A 26,003-nucleotide genomic window follows, 5' to 3' on the forward strand; every position below is an offset into this window, starting at 1 on the left:
GTGGGTTACCACTGGATTGAACCCTCCGGAGAGTTTTCTTCGCAAGGTTGCCATTCCCTTCCTTCCCTATTGAAAAAGTTTGGCACTGGATGAAGGAGCCTTGTGTCCTATGTCCAGTGATACATGGCAGACAGTGCATGTTAGGAAACATTGAAATACAAAAGAAACAAAGAAATTCAGTATTTTAATTTTTACATAAATTATGCAAAGTTTCCAGAAAGTTATCTAAAGTATTCCACTGTACAACATATAAAAATGGCATCTGAGAAGTTAGAGACCAGAGAAGTTGTGAATAAGGCACAAAGTTTATTTACACTCATAATTGCATCCTAAGCTGTTTTATAATTCTTATTTACAGCCCATAGAGTTTTCTGGTATTTGGCATAACGTTCAAATGCACTTCATACACACTGACCTCCTCTCCCAACACTACTCACAAGACTAAATAAATACTAGATGAAAAAACAGATTATTTCAAGGTTTGAGCTTCTATTTACTTCAACATAACAGAGGTCAGCTCTCTGTGCTGAAATACTAGGAGAAGAATTAACAAACTAATTCACCTGAAGTCTATTATCACCGTTCAAGTACCACTGAATGGCATGAGTGTGAATCTGTCAGTTAATCTCATGGGCAGGCTGCTTTCTATGTCCCATCGCTCTCATAGTCTTCTATTATGATGTCTTCTTCTTCCATGTCTCCCTGCGCTGAAAAGGGCTGAGGCTGGCTGGCCGGCAGTTCATTCCCACTGTTCTGACTCAAAGGAAGAGACCAGGTTTCAGGTTCAGCGCTTTGAATGGGTTCACCCAGTGCTTCCTCTGCAGACTGCCCTCCAGTAAGCTGGGCTTCATCTCCGCTGTCCGCCTCTATCATTCCATTCTCCCTGTCAGTCAGGGCTTCCATTTTCAACCTGCCAGATTCATAACACAGGCACTAATAATAATCAAAGAAGAGGATTCTTTTAAATTACATCAAGAGTTTGAAGATTATAAAGCCATCTCCCATGGTCTCTCATTTACCTTCCTTGTGCTTTTTAACTAGGCACTCCAGTTTATTTAATAATATAAACAAAACTAAAAGGTAAATGACAAACTGAATAAATTATTACAACTTATAACACAAGTTAATTAATATCTTTAGTAAACAGTTCTTATGAAAAGAAAAAATTAAATGAATTAAAAAACAGATAAAACATGAACAGAGAGCTTACGGAGAAGAATGGTTACTAAATAAATCGCTTAACCTAATTTGTAATTTTAAAGTGGAAATTAAAATAACATTGTCATCTTTCAAACTGGAAAAGATCTTTTAAGATAATAAAACCCAGTGGTGGAAAGCATTAGGAGAAAAGAACATGCTGAAACGCTGTAAGTGGGCATTGTTATTGCTGCTGCTAAGTCACTTCAGTCGTGTCTGACTCTGTGCAATCCCACAGACGGCAGCCCACCAGGCTCCTCCGTCCCTGGGATTCTCCAGGCAAGAACACTGGAGTGGGTTGCATTAAGATTGGCTAAATATTCTTGGAAGCAATCTGGCAATATAGAGCAAAGGTGTATATGCATTGATCCAGCAATTTTATTTCACAGAATTCATCCTACATAAATTGTATTTGATATACATGATGATTTAGCTTCAAGGAAGGCTGCAATAAAAGCTGGAAACAAGCTAAATGTATTAATACAAAACAAGGTGTAGGTTCAATTAAAGGAAACTATGCAGCTATTAAATAGAAACATTAAATATCAAGTTTAAGTATCAGAATATTCAACATTATCAATATAAATCAAAGATAATGTTAAATATGGTCACTGTAAGTGAAAGACAACAGTACCAGTCATAGTGATAACTAGCACTGACAAATCCTGCCTCTCAATCAAGTACTTGAACCAATAATAAAATAGTGATTCTCGTTCTGTTAATAATATCTTAGGAGGAAAAAGACAACAGAAGACAACTGTCTTCCCTTGATTTTGATGTCATAATCTTGCAGGGAAGGGAGCCAGTGAGAATAGCTGGTCCTTCTTTGATTAAGAGAGAAGTGAGGGAAAAAAGGGAAGTTTATAAAAGGTCTGAGCCCTGATCATATCCCACTGGGATGATGCTCTAAAATCCATCCATTATTATCTTTCTGTAAAAGGAAAGATGCACTCCCCATAGCTAAGTCACTGTACAGAAGAAACCATTAAACAAAGGCCTTTATTGAATCTATGAAGGTAGAGGGAAGAAAATCCCAGATAAGCAAGTTTTCCATTTGGGACCAGGAATAGGAGAACTAGTAGAAGGGGTAATAGGTGCCATTTCTATCATTTACTTTTATCCTTAAAACCAGTATGTGACAACTTTCTAAATCTTTTTTAGAATGCCTGAATGCATAATTTGATCTTATAAATAAGCCAAGTAGAAATGAACTACAAGCACTGTGTTAATCACTGATATTAGCCTAGAAGCTATTTTGCAACAGAATGAACAGTAAAGATGGAGATTTATCCCTATATTTATATATTTTTTCACTTGTCTGAATTTTCAATGATAAAGAAATAAAAAGTTCCTGACAATCATACACTCCAAATATACGCAAAGAACACGTTAAGCAAAGGGGTTTTCAGTTATGCAAAATTTGCTGAACTCAAGGATTTTTAAGATTCCACTGCCTTTGTAATCCAATGATTCTATCTAACCTGATTCTGAGCTGATGAAAAATGCTGTTATATGTAATAAATATAATAGATAGGTCTACAGTGAGATCATATAGTCTTTGATCACTGGTACAAAATATATTTCTTAACTTTTACAGATAACATTTATTGACTGTATAATGAATAAATAGATAAAGTATTTGGTGGTTATTTAGGTAACAGCTCTTTGAAAATGAAAACGATCAGCTTACCTTCCAAAATGTCGCTTTAGAGGAAGTCTTCCAATATCTTGGATAAATGAAATCTGAGCTAAAACAGAAATTTAAAAAAGTTTTAAACAGACATTTCTCCAAAGAAGAATGGCCAGAAAGCACATGAAAAAATGCTTAAAGTCACAAATAGTTAGGAGAATGCAAATCAAAACCATGAGATACTACAAAGACTCAGAAACCATCAAGGTGACAAAGATGTGGACGAAGCTGTAGGAATATAAAATGGTGTGACTACTGTGGAAAATGGTAAGGTAGTTCCTCAAAAAAGTAAAAACAGAGTAACTGTGATCTAGCAATTCCACTTCTGGCTATATGCCCAGGGAAGAAAGATACTGAAAGCAAGGTCTTGAAGAAACATCTGTATACCCATTTTTATAACAGCAGCATTATTGGTGATAGTCAAAAAGTGGAAGCAACTTGCGTCCATCAAAGGTGAATGGATAAACAAAATGTGGTAAATATATATACAATGTCATACTACCCAGCTTCAAAAAGGAAGGAAATTCTGACACACGCTATAATGTGGATAAACCCTGATGACATGCTAAGTGAAATAAGCCAGTCATAAAAAGACAAATATGGTATGATTGCACTACAGTGGGGTCCTGAGGGTGGTCAAATTCATAGACAGAGAGTAGGCAGTGTTTCCAGCGGGTAGCTAGCATGGGGGTGGAAGGGAGGTGGTTGGTGTTTAATGTGGGTAGTTTCAATTTTTCAAGATGAAAAAGTTCTGGAGATTGGCTGCCCAACAAAGTAAATATACTTAGACTACTGAAAAGTGAAAGTCACTCAGTAGTGTCCAACTCTTTGTGACCCCAGGGACTATACAGTCCACGGAATTCTCCAGGCCAGAATACTGGGTTGGGTAGCCTTTCCCTTCTCCAGGGCATCTTTATACTTAAAGATAGCTTAAGAGGGGTGCTTCCCTACTAAGGGAATCCACCCGCCAGTGCAGGAGACAGGTTTGATCCCTGGTCCCACACGATCATACGTGCCGTGGAACAACTAAGCCGGTGTGCCACAATTACTGAGCCTGTGCTCTAGAGCCTGGGAGCTCCAACTACTGAAGCCTGAACACTCCAGAGACTGTGCTCCACAACAAGAGAAGCCGCTGCAATGAGAAGCTTGCGCCCTACAATGAGAGAGTAGCCCCTGCTTGCCACAGCTACAGAAAAGCCTGTGCAGATACAAAGACCCAGCACAGCCAAATCAATAAACAAATAAAATAGTTTAAGATGGTAAATGTTATGTTACAAGGAGACATTTACTCAAGAAAATCTAACAGCAAAGAGTCTTGCATTTGAGTCATGATCTGCTCTTCTCCTTCCTCAACTTGGAAGATACTTCACTCCAGGTGGATGCAGCCAAGAACACAGAGCTTCCCCTAGAGAGTGTCGCCAGCTGAGAGTTTGGGGCTCCCTTTCTCCACCCAGCCCTGAGCAAAGGATGGAGGCTCTACCCCAGGGCACAATAGTGCAAGAACACTGCCTCCTCTTTGAACTGCAGTCACCCTCACCCCAACTCATTTGTAGGGCAGAATGTCCACACTGGGAGAGCCCAAGCCAAGATCATTAGCGGCTCCCTTCAGCTGAGCACACACGCAGAAGAGTGGCTCAGAGATTTTGCCCAGAGGCATTCTATAGGAAAAGAGAGCTCTGAAGCTCTGCCCAAAGGAACTGGCTTTATAAGAAACAGAATGTTGGGAAGTTCAAGCCAAGGGGCCCTCTTGAAACTAATAGCTCCTCTTAATTAAGACTAACAAGCTGAGCAAAAACCAGCTAGTTTACCAGAAAAGAACCAGGAAAGAGACAAGTAAGAAGACCGCCCCCCTCCCCTGGGTCAGAACAAATCTGACCCTGGCTTCAAGGTCTACACCCGCCCACATTTAACTGGATCAGGCTGTGGAATAATTTATGCCCCTTGACACCACTGAAAACAATGGAGCAATCTGCCAGTAATGTGAAATGGAACAGGTGGGTGTGATATCAAGTAAGGCAGACAATTTAACAAAAATAAGGGAAAGAGACATTTGCAAAGAGCCCTCCTGAAACCACTTCATCTCATGATGATTGTGGGCATGTCCAAAGCTGAGCTCACTGAGGAGTGACAGAAGCTTCATACTGTAGGGGAAACAGACTCATCAATAGTTTAGCCAAATCACTAAACAGTTAATTGACAAACAACAGAAAAAACAAGCCCCAGAGAGTGGAGGTGACTCAGTATCCTGAGGAGCTACAATATATTACCCAAATTAGCCCAGTTTCAATGAAACATTGTGAGATGATACAAAGAAACAAGAAAATGTGATCCATACACAGGAGAAGGGTAGGTAACAGAAACTCTGAGAGGGACCAGACATTAAACTCAACAGAAAAAGACTGCATAGAAAGGAGCCATTATAAAGATTTTCAAAGAACAAAAGGAACCCTTACTTAAAGAAGTGATGAGAGCTATGATGACAATGGTTCATAAAATAGGGACTATCAATGAAGACAACTGTGTTAGTCACTCAACTGCGTCCGACTCTGCGACACCATAGGCTGTATCTCACCAGGATCGTCTGTCTGTGGAATTCTCTAGGCAAGAATGTTAGAGAGGGTTGCTATTCCCTTCTCCAGGGGATCTCCTGACCCAGGGATTGAACCCAGGCCTCCCGCACTGCAGGCAGATTCTTGACCAAGTGAGCCACCAGGGAAGCCCTTAATAGCGAAGGAAATTGCAAAAAGAACCAAATGGAAATCTGGACTTGAAAAGTACAATAATCAAAATGAAAAATCCCTTAGAGGGGTTCAATAGTAAGTCTGAATAAGGAGAAGAAACATTTCGTAACCCTGAACACAGACTGACAGAGACTATGCAATGAAAGAGAAAACAGAATGCTTTTTTAAGGCCTTCCAACAAACACTAATGGAGGACCAGAAAAGATGGAGAGAAAGAAGAAACATAAAGTGATAATGTCTGAAATGACACAGTAAATCAAATGAAAGAAATGGGATAAAATTTGATGAATAAAAAGAAAAAAATTGATGATTAAAAAGAAAAGCCAAAACGTCCTATTTTTGACTACATTTTATGAACTTCTAAAGTTTGCAAAATAAACTCTGTGAGAGCTCTTGGACACTTACCTTTTTAAAAATCCAATATACAACACCATTAGGATTTTCAAAAACAGCTTTTTGATATGGAAAACCTGAGTTGTGATCCTGGAATCTGAACTTGTAACTAGTGGAAATAATGATTCTCCATATGATTCCAGCATGAGTAATCCAAACCAATACTTCTCAAACATCTGCATAAGAATCACCTGGAGAATCTCATTAAAATGCGGATCAATTCAGCAGGTCTTGACTGAGGCCTGAGATTCTGCATTTTTCTCAAGCTTCCAGGTGATGCTGACGAGTCTTGTCCAAGGGGACTCTTTTTAAATCAAACCAATTCACTGTCCCACAGCTGGGAGTGGGACAAAGACTGTGGCCAGCTGTGCCAACATGAGTTGGTGGCAACAGGGCTGGAGCTGAACGAACAGCCTGCATGGTTAGGAGATAGGTTATAGACAGAGGAATTAAGTAAATATATTTAGCAAAGTAGGAGACGGGTCCATATCCACTAAAAGGAACCAGAACTCCTGGAGATTCTAAGTCCAAAAATAGGATTTTTTTTTGCAGCAAAGTATGAAATAATTCTGGAACATTTTGTATCAGAAACTACTCTAGAGTAAAGGCAGAGTCACCCTAAAGCAGTTTGCATTGGCCAAATCTGGACCAAAATAAATACTGATAGTGAGAAACGACAGCTGACAAAATAAGAATCTAGACTCCATACTAATATAGACGAACAGGGAAGAGGGTGAAGCAATACCTTACAGCAGAATTTACTAACAGGAATGTAGAAGGAATAATGCCATTAGAAAATCATGACTTGCCAACTATCACAGATTCAGGAAACAACTATCAAAAGATGCTGTGACCAGTGGGTGAAATTTTAATGAGAAACAGGATATTTACATAGTCTCAAAGTGTCTCCCCACAAAACACTTAATAACTTTACATTAAAGAACCTCAGAGATAATTACCTTACAAAATAAAGTTAACTTCACCAGCATGGTATAAACAGACACTGTATTCTCCTGATGTGATGCATTGAGAACATGGCATCACTTCTGTGGTATTCCTGACAAAAATACATACCCTGTATCCACTCAGACAGATAAACCCAAATCCTCAGCTAAACCGAAACTGAGGGACAGTCCATTTTGTAACAATCTCACGTTTCAAAAATGTAATGGACAGGGGTGGGCCAGTGGTTAAGAATCTGCCTTCCAACGCAGAGGACATGTTTGATCCCTGGTCAAGACCTAGGGTCCTACACACCACGAATAACTAAGTTCAGGCGCCACAACTACAGAAGCCCACGTGCTGCAGCTACTGAGTCGGCGTGCCGAGAGCCAGTGCTCCGCAGCCAGGAGCCAGAGTGCCCAGCAAGAGTAGCCCGTGAGCCGCCAGCAGAGAAGCCCGTGAGCCGCCAGCAGGGAATCCCGTGAGCCGCAAGCAGAGAAGCCCCTGCGTGCCGCAAGCAGGGAAGCCCGTGAGCCGCAAGCAGGGAAGCCCCTGCGTGCCGCAAGCAGGGAAAGAGCCGCACGCTGCAAGGGAGGCCCAGTGCCGCCGAAAGACATGGTGGACCAAGACACAGCAAGGTACTACTCTAGATTAAGGAGACTAAAGAGATAGCAACTGAATAGCTAAGTGAACCATCTGATCTTGCACTGGATTTTTGGACAAGAAAGAGAACAAGTTGTTGTTGTTATTTTGCAAAGGGCATTATTAGGACAATTGGCAAAATTTGAATGGGGTCTATAAATTATAAATGGGGTCTAATAATTCAACTATGAATTAGCAGTAATGTATCAAAGTTAATTTCCTGATTTTGATGTATATATTGTGGTGATGTGGGAGAATATCCTTGGTTTCAGAAAGTACATGCTTAACTGTTTAAGAATAATGGGCATCATGTCTGTACTTTCCTCAAACATGGTTCAGAAAAAATACATATATTTGTGTACATGTTTGTATAAAGACAAAGAAAAAAAGGCAAATATGGTAAAAATGAAACACTAAGGAATCTTGGTGAAGGATATACAAGAATTTCCTTTGTACCATTCTTGTAATTTCTAAGTTTAAAAGCTATCATAATCTGAGAATTCCCTGGTGATGCACTGGTTAGGACTTCACATTTTCACTGCTAAAGGCCCAGGTCTAATCCCTGGTCAGGGAACTATGATCCCATAAGCCACACAGCACAGCCAAATAAATAAATATGAGTATAATCTAAAATTAATAGGCAAGCATAGGGAACTCTCTGGATTCTGACTCACAGATTAAACATGCACACTATTCAAAAGTCATCTCACTTCTGCCTATAAATTTAGAATATTTAAAATTTTTAAGTATCAATATTCTTAAAAGATGAAACTCTTGTATGAAGGTAGACATTTACTCAAAAATCCTCTCTTCTGATCATTCATAAGACAAACTATCTTTGAAATTTATGAGAAGTTTTGGGACTTCTAGCAGTCTAGTGGTTAAGATTCTGCCTTCTAACGCAGGGGGCGTGGGTTCATTTCTTGATCAGGGATCTAAGGTCCCACATGCCATGGGATGTGGCCAAACAATAAAAAGAAAACTTATGAGAAGTTTGATGAATTATGTAGTAGATTATATTTTCAATATTACACAAATTCTCTGTTCTACCTTGAAGATCAGCACCACAGACATGTGACCTGAGACCGTTAATGAAATATAGCCCTTAAGATACATGTTAAAAAAGAGAAACAACGGATGGAAAATTGGTCCTCCTCAAGAAAGGCAAACCTCAGGAGACACGTATCGGGCAAGTGGGTACCACACGGGTTTCTGGCCGCACCGAGTCTGTGCAGTGTGTCGGCTTTCTCGAGGTGCAGCGGGTGGGCTCAGCTGCTTCACAGCGTGTGAGATCTTTGAACCCACATCCCCTGCACTGGACGCTGGGTTCTGAACCACTGGAGCACCAGAGAAGTCTCCCACTTTTTTTTACAGCATTACTTACAATTTCAAAATCAGGAAAAACAACACAAATATACTATTAATGGACACTATCTGTAATACTGAATCAACCAAAATACATTATCAACAAGGTTGAATGAGTTAGATCTGAATATACTTCAGCATTGATGCTATTACGGACTAAATGTTTCTGTCACCTCAAAGCCATATTTAGAAATCCTAACCCCTTTAGGAGATGGGGCTTTGGGAGGTGCTTAGGTCGTGAGGGTAGAGCCCTCATGAATGGGATTAGTGTCTTTATAGAAGAGACCCCAGAGACAGCTTTCTTCCTCCTCTCTTTACCATGTCAGAATACAACAGGATGGCCATCTGCAAGACAGAAAATAGGCCTCACCAGACACTGGATGTGCTGGCACCTGATTATGGACTTCCCAGCCTCCAGAGCTCCTTTGTGCTAATTTATAAAATATGGAGCTCTATGTATGGTAAGTGACAAAAGCAAATTAAAGCTCACTTTCATTATTATATCTGCATAGAAAAAAGTCTAGAAGAATTTACACCAATCTGTGAAAAGGAATTACCCATGGTTTATACGGGACTTTTGATTTTTACTTTATATACTTTTTTCTTTTTTTTTAATAAAAAAGCAGTATTAATTCTGATTCAAAAAACAAAGGGGAAAAAACTGAGTGTCAGTGGTACACAGAAATGACCTGATACACAAAAATATAATGTTATAAAACACTACTTCTTGGGAATAATAAAAACCCGTTATTACCTTGATTTCTCATTGGAATGGTTAGCAAAGCGAGGTATGGCAATAGCTGAGTCTGGAGGCACAAAGCTGGTAAGCAGAAGTCAGAAAAAAGTGCTTTTGCTGCCAGGCAATTTTCCCGATACTGTAGAGAAGAAAAAAAAAGGTGAAATGAAAAATTAAAATTTAAATATGGATATTTATTCCTACCCATAAGTTTATTGTGTCACAATATATGTGGGTTTCTGCACTAGATACTGTAAGAGTTTATCTCATCAGTCTTCTCTGGCCGCATCAAGCAGCTTGATTAGTCCTTTCTAACTGTCCTGCTGTTGTTGTTCAACTGCTAAGCCGTGTCTGACCCTTTGTGACCTCATGGACTGCAGCACCCCAGGTTTCCCTGTGCTTCGCTGTCGAGTTTGCTCGAACTCATGGCCATTGAGCTGGTGATGCCATCCAACCATCTCATCCTCTGTCTCCTCCTTCTCCTCCTGCCCTCAGTCTTTCCCAGCATCAGGGTCTTTTCTAGTAAGTCCTAGTATTATCTAACAAAGCACTTTATCTGTACAGCTAATTCACATTTGATATAATAGCAGAAAGAACAAGACCTTAGGTAGAAGGTCTTGAAAAAAATTAAAGATTTGTTTATGAGCATACACATATCACAAATTATGTGAAGATACTGTTTCTCAATAAAAGAATGTATTTTCTTCAGTTAAGAGAGGTGCAGTGTTATGGTGATGGCAAGAGAAATATAATCTCCAGTGTTTCAGGAGCTCATGGTTGTATATCACTTTTATGTAACAAATGCAAAATTAATATACATGCTATAAAGAGCAAAGCAAGTCAATAAGGGACATAAATTGCTTAAAAATTGCTCCAAGAAATCCACTGAAAGATTTTTCTTAGGTAATGAATGATACTTTCATATTTTAGCTACATGAATTTAGAACTGGAAGACATCTTAGAGATGACCTAGTTCAGGGGTCACAAAGTCAGATGCTATAGGAGTTAGGCAGGTAATAGAAATCAGTGCAGCAAACAGCTGGGGACAGCGGCACCGATCACTCCCACCACCAAGGAGCAGGTTATACTTGGCTTGAGCCAATTACAGCCATGTAAAATACGGACCAGTGTTGCCCTCTTTTTTTTTTTTTCAGGACACTCAAGTTTTAACTATTAAACTAGTTTTTAAACATGGGCAATTCATTAAAAAAAATCTGTTTGTATTGTGAGTTGTATTCAAATTGTGAGCCACCTGTTTTTGACTTCTAAATAATCCAATCCTATACATTTATAGCTGTGGAATCAGAATCTAGAGGCATACTAGGTGAAATAACTTGTCCAGATGGTTAGAGGTAAAGCCAAGATTTATTTTCAACTGAAACAAAAATATAACTATAACTACAGGCATACTTTAGAGTATTGTGGGTTCAGTTCTAGACCACTTCAATCAAGTGAATATCACAATAAAGCAAGTCACACAAATGCTGTGGTTTTCCAGTGCATATAAAAGTTATGCTCATACTAGACTACAGTCTATTAAAGTGTGCAACATACGTCAATGAAAAATTTCTGTTGCTGTTTAGTCGTTGTGTCTGGTTCTTTGTGACCCTAAGGACTGTAGCCCACCAGGCTGCTCTGTTCATGGCATTTCTCAGGTAAGAATACTAGAGTGGGTTGCCATTTCCTTCTCCAGGGGATCTTCCCCACCTAGGGATTGAACCCATGTCTCCTGCTTAGCAGGTGGATTCTTTACAACTGAGCCACCTGGGAAGCCCATTAATTAAAAAATTGATTGCTTAAAAAATGCTAACCATCATCTGAGCCTTCATCCAGTCATGACTTTTTTTTTTGCTGTTGAAGAGTTTAAAATATTGCATCAAAGTATGACACAGAGACATAAAATAAGCAGTGCTATTGGGAAAATGGTTCTGACAGACTTGCGTGATGCAGGATTGTCACAAACCTTCAATTTGTAAGAAACGCATTATCTGCAAAGCACCTTAATAAAGTGCAATGAAACAAAGCAGACCTGTATACTTTGATTCCAATAAAACAGGCATATGCTTTCAAATTTTGAGTGCTTTTTCTAAAAAAAAAAAAGCATTTAAGAAGACTGTCCTTTTAATGCTTTATCATAATGCTAAGAAAACTATAAGCCTTAGCCACTATTTCTTATTAAGAATGAAAGATCATTTTTCTCTTAAATTAAAAAAAAATATTTATTGGGATATAATTCACACACCATAAGGAGTTCACTTATTGAAAATGCACAATTCTCTTTTTTACCTTTTTATTTATTAGAAACCACTGGGGTTTGTGCAAGGGTCGAAAACTTGATCCCCCTCCTTGGCAATGAGCAAATCCTCGGGCTTTGTTGGAATGTATCACACCTCTCGTAGCTATAGATGTACTATATTCCCTGAGTGAACAGCGTGTCTAAAAAAGGAGACAAGAGGTGAAATAAAGAAAATGAGAGATTTGTAAGATAGTACTTATTAGTACTATTGAGTCCCCAAAAAGGCTAACCATATTTATTTACTACACAGTCATTTTTTTCACATTCACCATAGCCCTAAACATAATAGTGCCACAAAATTATCTGAAGAAAATTCAGCAGAGACATAACCACCGAATGCTATGTGTGACTATTAACTGTGTATCAGATGCGGGTGGTAGGAATAACTTTAACTACATTTTTGAAGTAACTGGGAAACAGGAAGAAGGATAGTATCCTTACTGAATTTATGTTAATCATAATACACACTGATTATGTTAATTCTCTCTAGGTGTGATAATGCTATTGTGGTTGCAATAGAGCAATGTCCTTATACATGCTTATTTAAGTGCTGTGATGCTCCAATTACTTTCCAAGTATTCAGCCAAAACAAGTGTGTAAAAATACAGGCTAAGCAAATGTGGAAAAATGTGAAAACTGATGGACAAAAGTTAAAGGTATTCAGATATTCATTGTATGTTCTATTTGTCAATAGAGTTATAAAATTTCAAAATAAAAAAAGCAATATAAAATAATTAAGCAAATGCAACTGCTAAATAATGAAACTCTAAGTATATAACAGAAACTGTATCATAAATGTTTAAATGCTGGAAATATGGCTAGCAGGACCAGGGAACTGAATTTTTAATTTCACTTAAATAGCCATACGTGTCTAGTGACTACTATACCAGTCAGAGCAAAGTTAAAATGCTAAGAAAAATTACAACCTTTATAATGAATAATTTCAAATCTTAAATAAATAAATTTAAAACCTATCAGAAAGCACAGAAAGTAGTACAGGGCATTCCCTGGTCAGGGGACTAAGATCCCACATGTCACATGGTATGGCCAAAAGAAAAAATGAAAAGAAAGTAGCACATTCCTTCCTTTCGATCTACTTTTCAATTTGTCAAATTTTCCAACTATGTATTAGTTTTATTATCAGAAAATAACTTTAGAAAAAATTAGTGCTATATTAACATAGAAAAAGCAGATTCACTGCAGAAATTTTACTGCAAACACTGGTTGCATGAAATTTATTTTGTCATAGTTATTAAAAAGTTAATTAAAATAATGTCACATAAGTATGAATAAAAGTAAAAGTCTTTCTCAGTTCTGAGGAAATAGTCATAAACAAAAACACTTAATTAAGTCTTACACTCCAGTCACCACTGAGGATATCCGCAAAACTCAGAAATTCACTGGCTCTCACAAGATCATCCACTTCCGTGAAGAAATCTACATAGTTCTGGTGAAGATATAAATTAAATAACTCTCCTGGCATGTGTGACATTTCTACTACTTCCTATTAAAAAAAAAGTTTATATAATTTTAGTAAAAATTCACTGGTCAAATTTATATGGACACAAATGTAAACAGAATGTATTGCGTAAATAGTACTAGGTGTTATTAAAGACTTTACCTCAGGTTGAACAAGCAGTGTATCCCGGTCATACTCTGATAAATGAGAAGGTAGTCGAGGTGAGTCTACTTCTGTTACAGGTGCTCCTACAAAAAAAAAGTCTGGAATTATTAAAAAAATACCACTATCTTTATATAGCACCTCTCATTTGAAAATTTTTCAACAACTGATTTTTTTTCAATAGTTGATTTTTATGTTTAATTCCACTTATAATCCAAAAATACTGTAAGTACATTTTCCTGCTATGTCTTTCTTACGTCATGCCAAATAGTATCTGACCTATATTAGCTCCTTCTTGAAACTGAACCAAATACATGACATTCTGAAAAATGGGGTTTTAAAATTTTAATTAACATAATTAAAATTTAATTAAGATAATAAGGTATTTTAAAAAAATGAATAATGTTTTCTTACGTTTACAATACAGTATTTTCCCCAAAGCTCTGAAGAGAAAGAGGGAAACATCTTTGCCACCAATAGCTTGGACCTCCTGATTTTCAAATATCCTATCAGTTTTTTGTCTTCGTTTTGATTTTGACAGCACAGCATCTGATTTTAAGGAAGACAGTCCTTTTTTCCTTGGCCGTAAATTGTTCTTTCCTAAATAATATACACCGAAGAAACAATATTTAAAATAAAATTAAAACATGAAAAGTAAAACAGAACATTTCAGATATAGTCACACTAAGTATTCTAGTTTAAATGCTTTTCTAATAATGAGGTATACAAACTGACTCGGAGTCCTCTTTCAGTTACTAAACTACTAAAATGTCATCTAAAAGTATGTCATGAGCTAGATTTAATCTTCAGTGACTGAAATTATGTAGTCCCACCAGAACTATTTACTCGAGTAAGCTAAATCTATACAATTAATTTTTCTCCTTAGGTTTTGTGTATGTGTGTCAAATACATAAAAAACATTGCAACAATAAAAATAAATATGACTTGACACATTTCAAATTTTCACATACATAATGACATACTCTCTAATATAGTTATATTACCTTGGTTTCTCACAAAGGCAAGGTACTATTCTTGGTGCATGGTATGTACTAGCCAATTCAGTCCTCACAATAACTCTATGAAGAAGAACGATTACTATATAGAGTAAAGAAATGAGACATAAAGAGGTTAAGTAAATGGCTAAGGTCATCAGCTAGCAAGTGATTTGAATCTGGGCAGTCTAGTTCTGCAAACCCTGCTTAACAATGATTCTATATTACTTCTTTACTGATTTGGGCAGTCTCCAACTTCTGAATATGCCCATGTTCAAATTTCACTGGGAAACCTACTTTTAAAAATTTAGAATGCATGATTTTAGAAAACCAGACTGGAAGAGCAGAAACACAGGATCTGGGTTTGAATCCAAGTACCACCTCATTAGGCTGGTCTGAGAATTAGATAAAAAAACATACAACTGCTAATACAGTTTCTAACCCACCCCAAAATTGTTATTTTCTTCCTTCTGAAATATTATAAACGGAAGTCAAGATCTCAAACTGACCCACCCCTAATTCTAGTAGTGAATCTAAGGATAATTTACATTTATGTTTCTATAAGAAGAAGCAGAATTTTGGTTTTGGTTGAGTTAAAATGTCTAATTCTTTACAGTTATTTTGAAAAACAAAGATGTAACTAAGTGAACAGGTTACACTTGTGAACAGAAACTAGATTTCAGGTGGATTTTGAGAGCATCAAAGAGCTATTAATTTTTTAAAGTCAATCCCTCAATGTTAAGCATCGAGTAGGTCACCTGTTAAAAGTTTTCTGATGATGACTGTGTGCAGTAAATTATGGTCATTAAGAATAAAAATTAATTCACCGCCATTAGTGGGGCAATCTCTTTACTTCAGCATGGCTAGGCACTCCTTTTGTATCTTAATAAGTGGAAATATATTTGTTACATGTATCATATGTAAACCAATATTAAACTCATTAACAGCTGGCCATTTGAGAACTCAGTATGTGTCAAGCCCTGGAATAAACTCTGTATTACCTCACTTACTCTTCACACAACTTGATGAGACAGGTGCTCATATAAGAGGTGAAAAAATAAAGGCACGTAAAGACTAAGTAACTTGCATGATTAAGTCACTAAAAAGTGGCAGAGCCAGAATTTTTTCCCAGAAAGTCTCATTCCAAATTAACTTTGAAGGGTAAAGGGGCAAACTATGTAAATAAATAAGCTCTTATCTCAGATATGCAAATGTATATGGTGACACCTTCATAGGGGTGTGTCTATGTACACATACATACATAATTATTTTGTCTCAATAAAAAATACAAGTGGGTATATATCAATTTCAAGTTAAAGTATGTTTCATTTAATTTCATTTCATGAACAAGAAAAAGTTAGTCACCTATATAATACTATGAGTGTATCTTTCCCAATTACCTGTTGAGGAAGAAAACTGGAGGCTATTTATTGCACTTCTGATATCACCAGAGCATCCTTGACAGAGAAACTCTAGAGAAGTTTTATCAGGGACAACAATTTTTCCTCCATTCTAAAATGAAATGATTAAAATTTTAAAAATATATGTTTTCTAAAACAAAAACCAAACCTATTTTCTAAACTTAATGGAAGTATACCAGAATCTTTCAAATTTGCATGCCAAAAAGCCTACATGTTAAATAATAGTCTGCTTATGAAGGTACAAGTGTCAATGACATCATAAAGTAAAACCTCAAGATTATAAAACACTGTTTTACTTTTTTACTTGGACCAGGCTATATAATATTTTAAAGTTCTCTCTCTCTCTCACTATACACACGCACACACACACACACACACACACACACACACACACACATACACACAGAGACCTCAAAATATAATATAATGCAATAAAACTAAATACACTAGAAAATTTGAAATTTACATGAAAATCCCTACACTGGAGTCTTCACCATATTGTACAGTCTGTTGAGTATTAAAAAACCACAACTGCATCTAGTTCTTTAAGGTATATGATATATCACATTTCACATCCTTGGTAGATCAAGTATAAGGCGAGAGAAATTTATCCTCTCTTTTCCTTCAGAAATTCTTAAATAGTTTACTGACAATATGACTTTAGCTGGATTCATGTGATTGCTCAAAGGTAAACCCATTTCAGGTCCTGTAAAAATTGCTTAAAACAGAAAAACAGTACTGTGCTATGATTTTCAATATATTTTTAACTGTATTAATGAAAATTGTCTTAAAAGTTCTTTATGCAAGTTAGTACACTTTTAGTCTTCACAACTCCAACTTTGTCACAACTGCTAACATTTTGGCAGGAACCTTTCCAGACCATTTTTTGTGCTCATTTATCTGTAAGGATATATAGTATCTAAAAGTATATACAAAGAGTTAATTTTTTAAACACAAGTGGGGATCATATGTATTATTCCATTCTTTATGATCTATGTTAGTTCCTTTAAATCTATATAATTAAAAAAAATTATGGGTATACAGTAATTAAATTAATACTTCTATCAGTGAAGGGATATTTACACGTTTCCATTTTTTTTCAACCATTCCAGACCTATATATATAGATACACACATACTATATATATAGTTGATCCTTGTATAGTGTGGGGTTAGTGACAGGAGCCGCTCTCAGAGATAAAAATCCAAGTATAACTTATAGTTGACCCTCTGCAGCTGTAGTTCTGATTCCTTGGATTCAACCAACCATGGGTCATGTAGTACTATAGTATTCACTACTGAAAAAAATGCATATATATATGTGGACCCATGTAGTTCAAGAGTCAACTGTATATACCTTTGCCAACATGCATGAATACTTCTGTAGAGTGTCATGCAAAGTAACATTTACCAGTTTTATTTTTCCCAGCAATGGTAGGTGAAAGTGTCCATTTTTCCTCATCTTTGGCAACATTGTTTATCAATCTTTTTCTCTAATTACTAGTAAGCCTGAATACCTCTCAGGTTTACTATCCATTTGTCTTTCATTCCCATGTTTATCTTTTATCTTTGTTTACCATGGCTTCCTAAGTTTTCCATTTTTTTGAAGTAAATCCATGGCTCTCAGGTTTTGTTTGTTTGTTTAGGAAGACTTTCCCCCAACTCAAAGTATTTTTTCCTAATACTCTTCTAATTTTTGTATTTAAATTTTAAATCAAGGTTTAAATTATTTTTCTGCATAGTATGAACCAAAGAGACAATCTTATGTTCTTCTGTTTGAATATGCAATTGTTCCAATACCACTTATTAACCATAACAGTCTACTCTTTCCCTCATGACGTAAAATGCCACTTTCCTTGTATTAAAAAAATTCCATTTACACATACTGATCTAGTTCTGTGCTGTCTTCTCATTTTATTCTTCCATTTGTCTATTCCTACACTAATATCACACTGCTGTACTCTCTATAGTCTCATATTATGTTCCAATATCTAGACAGCAAGTCTCTCTCTATCACTCTCACAAAATTTTCTTGCTCATGCCTTCTCTTCCAGATTAACTCTAGCATTTTTATTGTGAACACATTTACTTTAAAAATTGTTTTGGGAGAAGTAGCTTGTTTTTGAAAAAATTTAGATAGGATTACTTGCCAGCAAGGAAATATAATTTGAAATCATGATTCTTAGAGCTGAAGAAACTACTACGGATGTTAACTACAGTGAATATAGCAAATGTGGCTGAAATGTGTGATCAGCAGTTCCTTCAACACTTTATATACCTAATGACATCAGAAAAGACTAAAGATCTTTTTTCCTATAAATACATAGAAACATTTATTTAAACTTAAACACTTAAGATAGTTAACACTCTTTATTGTAACTCATTCACATAAAAGGTCTATACTCTTTCTTATTTCTTAAGATAATTAACTATTAAAGCTATGGAATAAGAGATTAAACTCACTTAAATCTTCTTATACTATCGTTATCATCCTTGGCGACCCTAGACAGTATCATAACATTTGATTTTATATTTACATTTGATTTATATTTAAATATTGGGCTTACTGCTGCTCCTGTGATGTAACATATCAATGATGATTTCAAAAGTATACTAGTTCTAATATTCTTAGATGTTACCTCAACTATTTAAGGTAAAGCACATTTACTATGGGCTTCCCGGGTAGCTCAGTAGGTAATAACTCCACGTGCAATGTAGGAGACTCTGGTTTGATGCTGGTTCGAGAAGATTCCCTGGAGAAGAGATAGGCTACCCATTCCAGTATTTTTGGGCTTCCCTGGTGGCTCAGATGGTAAAGAATCTGCCTGCAACGCAGGAGACCTGGGTTCGATCCCTGGGTTGGGAAGATCCTGTGGAGCGGGGCATGGCAACCCATTCTAGTATTCTTGCCTGGAGAAGCCCATGGACAGAGGAGCCTGGTGGGCTGCAGTCCATGGGGTGGCAGAGAGTCCGACATGGCTCAGTGACTAAACACAGCACATTAAATACGTAACAAAGAGGTTATGGTAATCTTTTCACTAGTATAAAACAACTTGCTAGAGTAAATGCCATTTGCAGTTTAATGACTTAGTCTTAAAAAAAACTGTGAGTCACATGATAAAGTAACATGAGGCTGACTTTTTATTATTTCTTCAACTTTTTAATAAATATTTAAAACTATAGTTTACAGTTATCATGCTTACAGTAGAGAATGTAGAAAAAAATCGTAAGTAATTCAACCACCCAGAATCACACTTAGCATTTTTATGTTATTTCTTTTAGTATATCTAGGTTTATGTATATGTGTGCATTGGGCTGTCATTAACAAATCTATGTTTCGTTTTAGCACAGTAATTTGGAGTCAGAACAAAACTTCCAACTCATCTGACACTTAATAGTCATGGAATATTATTCAAGTTATTTCCTTCCAAAGTTCAGTTTCTTTACCATAAAATGGAGATAATTTTGTATAGTTGTAGTAAGGGTTTAATAAGCTCAGGTATGTAAAAATACCTTGCATAGGGCCTGACATATATCAAAGGCTGAAACATCATTTCTATTAGCATTATCACGTAACTTTGCATCCTGTTATTTTTAACTTGACATTAAACTGTACTTCCCTTTATCACCAAATGGGACTTCCCAGGTGGCGCTAGTGGTAAAGAACCTGTCTGCCAATGCAGGAGACATAAGATAACATTCTTACAAGTCAGCTATTTAAGGTAAAGCACATTTACTATGGGCTTCCCTGGTAGCTCAGCAGGTAACAACTCCACGGGTCATGGGTTCAATCACTGGATCAGGAAGATCCCTTAGAGGAGGACACAGCAACACTTCAGCATTCTAGCCTGGAGAATCCCATGGACAGAGGAGCCTGTGTGCTACTGTCCATAGGGTCACAAGGAGTCAGACACAACTGAGGCGACTTAGCACACACACATACCACTAAGTATTTTCAAAATATGAATTAAGGACATAATAGTTCACCACAGCAGTTGCTCCCTCTATTACTGGATTCATTGTGCTTCTAATGTTTCACTATTAATAGTTGTATTTATTCAGCTAAGTGCTCCACATACATGCGCTATTTTGTTTAATCCTCAACATAAGCTCTCCCCTGGAGATTTCCCTCAGTTCCTGTGATCCAGCATTGCAAAACAAATTATGTTTCATGTAAAATTCAGTTGACTGATAGCAGTTGGTCCACCTAGAACCATGCTGCTGAGAGAAGTTTTATCAACTTAACTTTAACACCATCTTGATTTGAAAGACTAAAAAAAATGATGCATTAAACGTAACAGCTATTTCAGAACAATGATAGTATACTCAACACTACTGAACTGGATGGCTAAAAATGGTTAAGATATTTCAAATATAAAATACAGTTAATAGTACTGTGTATATTATATATTTGAAAGTTGCTAAGAGAAAAAAATCTTAAAATGTTCTCATCACAAAAAAGAAAAGGTAATTCACGTGACATGATGGAGGTATTAGAAAATGCTATGGTGGCGATCATTTTACATTATATAAGTTTTATCAAGTCAATGTGTCATATACTTTAAACTTACATGACGTTATATGTCAGTTATATCTCAATAAAGCTGGAAAAAAAGTCTAAGATGGTAACTCTTATGATGTATTTTTTCCGTAGTTAAAAAAAATTGTTAAATCTTTAAAAGTGATACAGGACAAAAGTAGAGTTTGGATTAGAACTGATTAATGTACCAAGATGGCAGGAAATAGCTTCTTAACAATAGACACAAATTAGAACACTAAGCCAAGCAAAGGAAAATTAAAGGTTCAGGATGTTTACATTTTTTATTTTTTGGCCACGCTGCATGGTATGTAGGATCTTGGTTCCCCAACCAGGGATCAAACCTGTACTTCCGGCAGTGGAAGCACAGAGTCTTAACCACTGCACTGCCTGGAAAGTCCAGGTTAAGGGTTTTTAAAATCAGTCTTTCCTACATTTTCTAAAATGACATGCTTTAAGAGTGTAAATAAATTTTTTTTAATTTTAAAAACTGAGATAATTCATGTCTCTAATTCCTCAAGTTTATATAACACCACTTAAGTTTGGCTTTCTACAATGACAATGTAAAGTCCAAGAAAATCAGTTTAGAAACTTACCTTATTAGCTTCTACTGCCACTATCCGATTAAGAAACTTCATCATAATTGTTGGTGCCACAGGGTTGAAACTGTCAAAGTTTTATAAAGACAGACAGTGGTTATGTGATTAAAAATACAGTATTTACGTGAAATTTTAAGCAGAAATTTCATTCTTACCTAATATTTGAAATAGCACACTCTTCTTGAACTTCTTTGGGAAACAGTAACCTTTGACTATTATCGCCACTGAGACTGTCAGAGATTATAAATATTAGAGGACACCGACCAATCTGCACATACTTCCTAAAAGCACAAAAGATAGCAAGCAAGGCTGAAGTTTAAGCCTCCTGTCACTTAATTTGGAGTTTTAGAAGACTTCACTGAAACTCACCTCAGAACTTCATGTAAAGTATGAGAATCCCGATAAAACTGGTTAGGTAAGTCCTACCAAAAACAAAGGATAAACACTAGCTCAGTTTTATTCCCATGTAAATTTATTTTCAGACTTATATTTACCAAAATGGGGAAAAATGTTATGTATTCAATGTACTATAATCAGAAGTTCTGCAGAAATTAAACATCAACTAGCTGAAAACATCAACTAGCTGATTCCCTAAATAGTAATAAGCGTCTATGGAACTTTCAGATCAAATTTCTTCAGGTTACTACAAGTTATAATATTCTAAGACATCATTTTCCAAATATTTTTTTTGCCTTTCTACATTTAGGCCATTAAATTTTTAAAGTTCACTAACCTATAATATATACACACATGCAACCTATAGTTACTCTATCCAGGTTTAATGCAAGAAACTTTAGGTTTATTCTATTACACAAAGACTTTATATTTTACCACTACTAGTACCATGGACAGAGCTAATGTCACAATCACATAAGCTATATCTTGCGATTGTCTATTCAATAGTTACAGCAGAATTTCAAAAGTTATCCTTACTTCAACTAGAATTATCTTCTTATCAGTTCTCAGATCATCTCCAAGCATTTGTAGTTGGTTATATTTTGTTGCTCTTAGTAGAAACTCTTTAAAAACTGCTATCTGAGACTGGTAGGGAAATATATGGAAGCTTGATTCTGAAAAGAAACATACTTAACACTTATTTTCCACAAACTATGTATATATCAATATTACATATATGTACATAACATCGGAGAAGGCCAATGGCAACCCACTCCACTACTCTTGCCTGGAAAATCCCATGGACGGAGGAGCCTGGTAGGCTGCAGTCCATGGGGTGGCTAGGAGTCAGACGCGACAAGTGATTTTCACTTTCATGCACTGGAGAAGGAAATGGCAACCCACTCCAGTGTTCTTGCCTGGAGAATCCCAGGGACGGGGGAGCCTGGTGGGCTGCCGTCTATGGGGTTGCACAGAGTCGGACACGACTGAAGCGACTTAGCAGCAGCACTACATAACATACATGAATATTACTAAATATATTTACATACACATAAAGATAATGTAGCACACAATACTGTAGACTGTTTTTTAATTTAAAACTGTTCAAATTTAAAACAGAATATTCATTTCAAAAGACAAACTCACTATGAAAACAGTATAATGCTTCTGTACCAAGAAATGTAATATGGAGTTAACTTGATTTCAGAACACAGCTGTTAGTATAAAAATCATTAAAGTGGCACAAATATTTATGACTTAGTCTACACAATGAAGACTCTTCCAGTAAGTGTGTGATCATAAATAAGCTATTTTCAATAATAGTAAGTTTTACCTTAATAAGTTTTAATGACAAAAAAAGAATGACTGATTAGTAAACTTATTAGGACTACAAGAAGTAATATTTTATACAGAAGATCGTAAATAAAGACTTTCCAGATTGTCAAAAGTCACATTACTACTAGAAAGTAGTAAAAATTCCAGGAGTAGCAGCAAAAGGGTGTGCATATACACAGATGTTATAGAAGAACCTAAAAATAGAATTTTAAAGAATACCCCACATTAAAATACTAATTGTCCTTCTACAGAAACCCTTGCACTTCAAAATGGCCTAGGTGATTTGTATATGCCTAGCCTAGTTACTCTAAAGCAGCAATAAGAAAGCTATGCAAGTTAAAAATGATCATGCTGGAGTTTATGAGCATATATGTGAAGTTATATTACATTATATTACATTACACACAGCTTTCCCTGGTGGCTTAGATGGTGAAGAATCTGCCTGCAGTGCAGGAGACCTGGGTTCGATCCCTGGGTCAGGAAGATCCCCTGGAGGAGAGCATGGCAACCCACTCCAGTATTCTTATCTGGAGAATCCCCATGGACAGAGGAGCCTGGCGGGCTACAGTCCATGGGGTTTTACTGAGTCAGACATGACTGGGCAACTGAGCACGACCTCTTTTATTGGAGGGACCCTTTCCTTCTCCTAAAGTTATTTCTCTCTGAACCTAAATGCACCCATAATGGGCAGATGCCGATCCAGTACAGGAGCAGCAATACATACCTTCCTCTCAAAAACATACCCAGTAGGGTCTGAGGGGCTTGTTTCAAATCTTCTGTAAACATAGACTTTCCCACTATTTCCACTACCTTCACAACAAACCTTACCAGGATTCAATATCTCCTTGAAATCATCTTTTTGGAATTCTGGTAAAACTGGATTAATCCACTCTTGTACTTGAATACCATGCTCCTTTGCTAGTATTTTTATAGTTGTTGTTTTTCCACATCCAGGAGGTCCTGTTATTAATAAAATAGATCCACCCTAAAACCAAATATAAACATCAATAAAAAAATCAAAATCATTGGAATGTTAGAATATTGTTTTAATACTCTTCTTAAATATTATCTCTAGAAATATTTAGTCATAAAAGCAGACTTAACTGCACAATGTTAGCTGGAATAAACCAGCTATAGATAAAAGAATCTTATTTCCTGAACTTCTAAGCACAGCTGCTGATAATTTCTCATTCTTTTCTTGGGGGTAGGGGGACTTCATGTTTTCTTAATATCTTTATAAAAATTTTTTTAATTAGAGGACAATTGCTTGACAATATTCTGTTGGCTTCTGCCATATGTTAACATCAATTAGCTATAGGTATACATATGCCATAGGTATACATATGCGCCCTCCCTATTGCACCTCCCAGAGCCTTCTATCCTTCTAGGTTGTCTCAGAGCACTGGATTTGAACTCCTTGTGCCGTACAGCAAATTTCCACTGGCTATCTAATTTTACATATGGTACTGTTTATATGTCAATGCTATTCTCTCAGTTAGTCCCACACTCTTCTTCCCCCGCTGTGCTCACAAGCCTGTTCTCTGTTTGCATCTCCACCGCTGTCCCTCAGATACGTTCATCAGTACCATCTTTCTAGATCCTATAAATATGCACTAACATATAGCATTTTTCTCTGACTTACTTCCCTGTGTGTAATAGGCTCTAGTTCATTCACTTCATTAGAACAGGAATGACTCAAATGCATCCGTTCTTACGGCTGAGTAACAGTCCACTATGCATAGGAACTGCAGCTTCTTTATGCATTCATCTGTCAATGGCCACCTGGGCTGCTTCCATGTCACAGCTATTGCAAATAGTGCTGTGATTAACAATGGGGTACATGTGTCTTTTCCAATTATGGTTTTCTCAGGGTGGGCTGCCGTCTATGGGGTCACACAGAGTCGGACACGACTGAAGTGACTTAGCAGCAGCAGCAGGGTATATGCCTAGTAGTGGGATTGTTGGGTCATATGGTAGTTTACATGATCATAAAATCATATGGTCATACGGGAGAGTTGGACACAACTGAGCAACTGAACAATGGTAGTTTTATTCCTAATTTTTTAAGAAATCTCCATACTGTCCTAAATAGTGACTGTATCCTCAATTCTTGCACTATGCTCCTCCCAAGGACTATTCAGCAGCCAAATTAAAACACCTTCAGCTAGATTAAAGAGGTCATGTCTGACACAAGTATTTTTAAGAGGTTACCTGAACTCAGAATATTCAATCTTAATATCAACCTCTCTTTGGATTATATAGTTCAATATTATACAAGTATAATATTCTTATGGAATGACCTCAGTTTGGATATCAGATTTTTTAAGAAATGTATATTAAGAAATGTATTTACCAGAGACAGGACTCTGAAGACAGACTAAAGGTTACAGGTCCCAGTAACATTCCCTCACAGATTGAAAAAAAAAAAGTTTAAAAATTTAAAACTGAGAAATTATCAGGGGAAGATATCTTACATGTAACAGTGGGCTGTAATCCTTGCTTGCTTGTTTATCTTTATTAACTATGATAAATAAGGGCATGTGTACTTGTACCCAGAGAAGAGCCAGTTACACTATACATTTTAATTCTTTTTTTTTTTTTTTTTTGCCATGCCATGCAGCTTATTGAATTTTAGTTTCCCCACTAGTGACTGAACCTGGACACTGGCAGTGAAAACACTAAGTCTTAACTTAGTGGACCACCAGGGGATTCCCCTGTTCAACTTTTAAAAATGAAAGACCTTATGAGTTATAGTTCTACAGGCCATGAGTTTAATGTAAATGATGTAATAATACATATTAAATAAGGTATCTTGAGGACTTCCCTGGCGGTCGAGTGGATAAGACTCTGTGTATCCACTGCAGGGGGATGGATGCTAATTGGATCCCTGGGCAGGAAACTAAGATCCCGCATGCCAAAAAATAAGTAAATAAATAAAATTTTCCAGTGGTCATGTATGGATGTGAGAGTTGGACTATAAAGAAAGCTGAGCGCCAAGAATTGATGCTTTTGAACTGTGGTGTTAGAGAAGACTCCTGAGAGTCCCTTGGACTGCAAGGAGATCTAACCAGTCCATCCTAAAAGAGATCAGTCCTGGG

General features: G+C 36.6%; 1 protein-coding gene across 10 annotated transcripts in view; it reads right to left on the reverse strand.

Annotated features, from left to right (window-relative positions):
- Positions 1 to 165: 165 nt before the first annotated feature.
- Positions 166 to 26,003, reverse strand: part of RAD17 (RAD17 checkpoint clamp loader component) — a 35,646-nt gene continuing 9,808 nt past the window's right edge. For 3 of the 10 annotated variants that reach the window (XM_012096801.5, XM_042233709.2, XM_012096803.5), the window contains 13 exons: positions 23,734 to 23,890; positions 22,108 to 22,244; positions 21,544 to 21,596; positions 21,330 to 21,455; positions 21,172 to 21,241; positions 16,019 to 16,130; positions 14,038 to 14,223; positions 13,624 to 13,709; positions 13,360 to 13,506; positions 11,993 to 12,142; positions 9,725 to 9,845; positions 2,888 to 2,945; positions 166 to 910 (listed from right to left, as the gene is read on the reverse strand). In XM_012096801.5, the coding sequence (XP_011952191.2) occupies positions 646 to 910; positions 2,888 to 2,945; positions 9,725 to 9,845; positions 11,993 to 12,142; positions 13,360 to 13,506; positions 13,624 to 13,709; positions 14,038 to 14,223; positions 16,019 to 16,130; positions 21,172 to 21,241; positions 21,330 to 21,455; positions 21,544 to 21,596; positions 22,108 to 22,244; positions 23,734 to 23,890 (1,668 nt within the window). In that variant the 3' untranslated portion in view covers positions 166 to 645. The remainder of the gene's footprint in view (positions 911 to 2,887; positions 2,946 to 9,724; positions 9,846 to 11,992; positions 12,143 to 13,359; positions 13,507 to 13,623; positions 13,710 to 14,037; positions 14,224 to 16,018; positions 16,131 to 21,171; positions 21,242 to 21,329; positions 21,456 to 21,543; positions 21,597 to 22,107; positions 22,245 to 23,733; positions 23,891 to 26,003) is intronic. The other 7 variants (XM_042233713.2, XM_060400330.1, XM_060400326.1 and 4 more) reach the window with 5 other exon arrangements.

Source organism: Ovis aries, chromosome 16, assembly GCF_016772045.2.
Source record: "Ovis aries strain OAR_USU_Benz2616 breed Rambouillet chromosome 16, ARS-UI_Ramb_v3.0, whole genome shotgun sequence".
Lineage (NCBI taxonomy): Eukaryota > Metazoa > Chordata > Mammalia > Artiodactyla > Bovidae > Ovis > Ovis aries.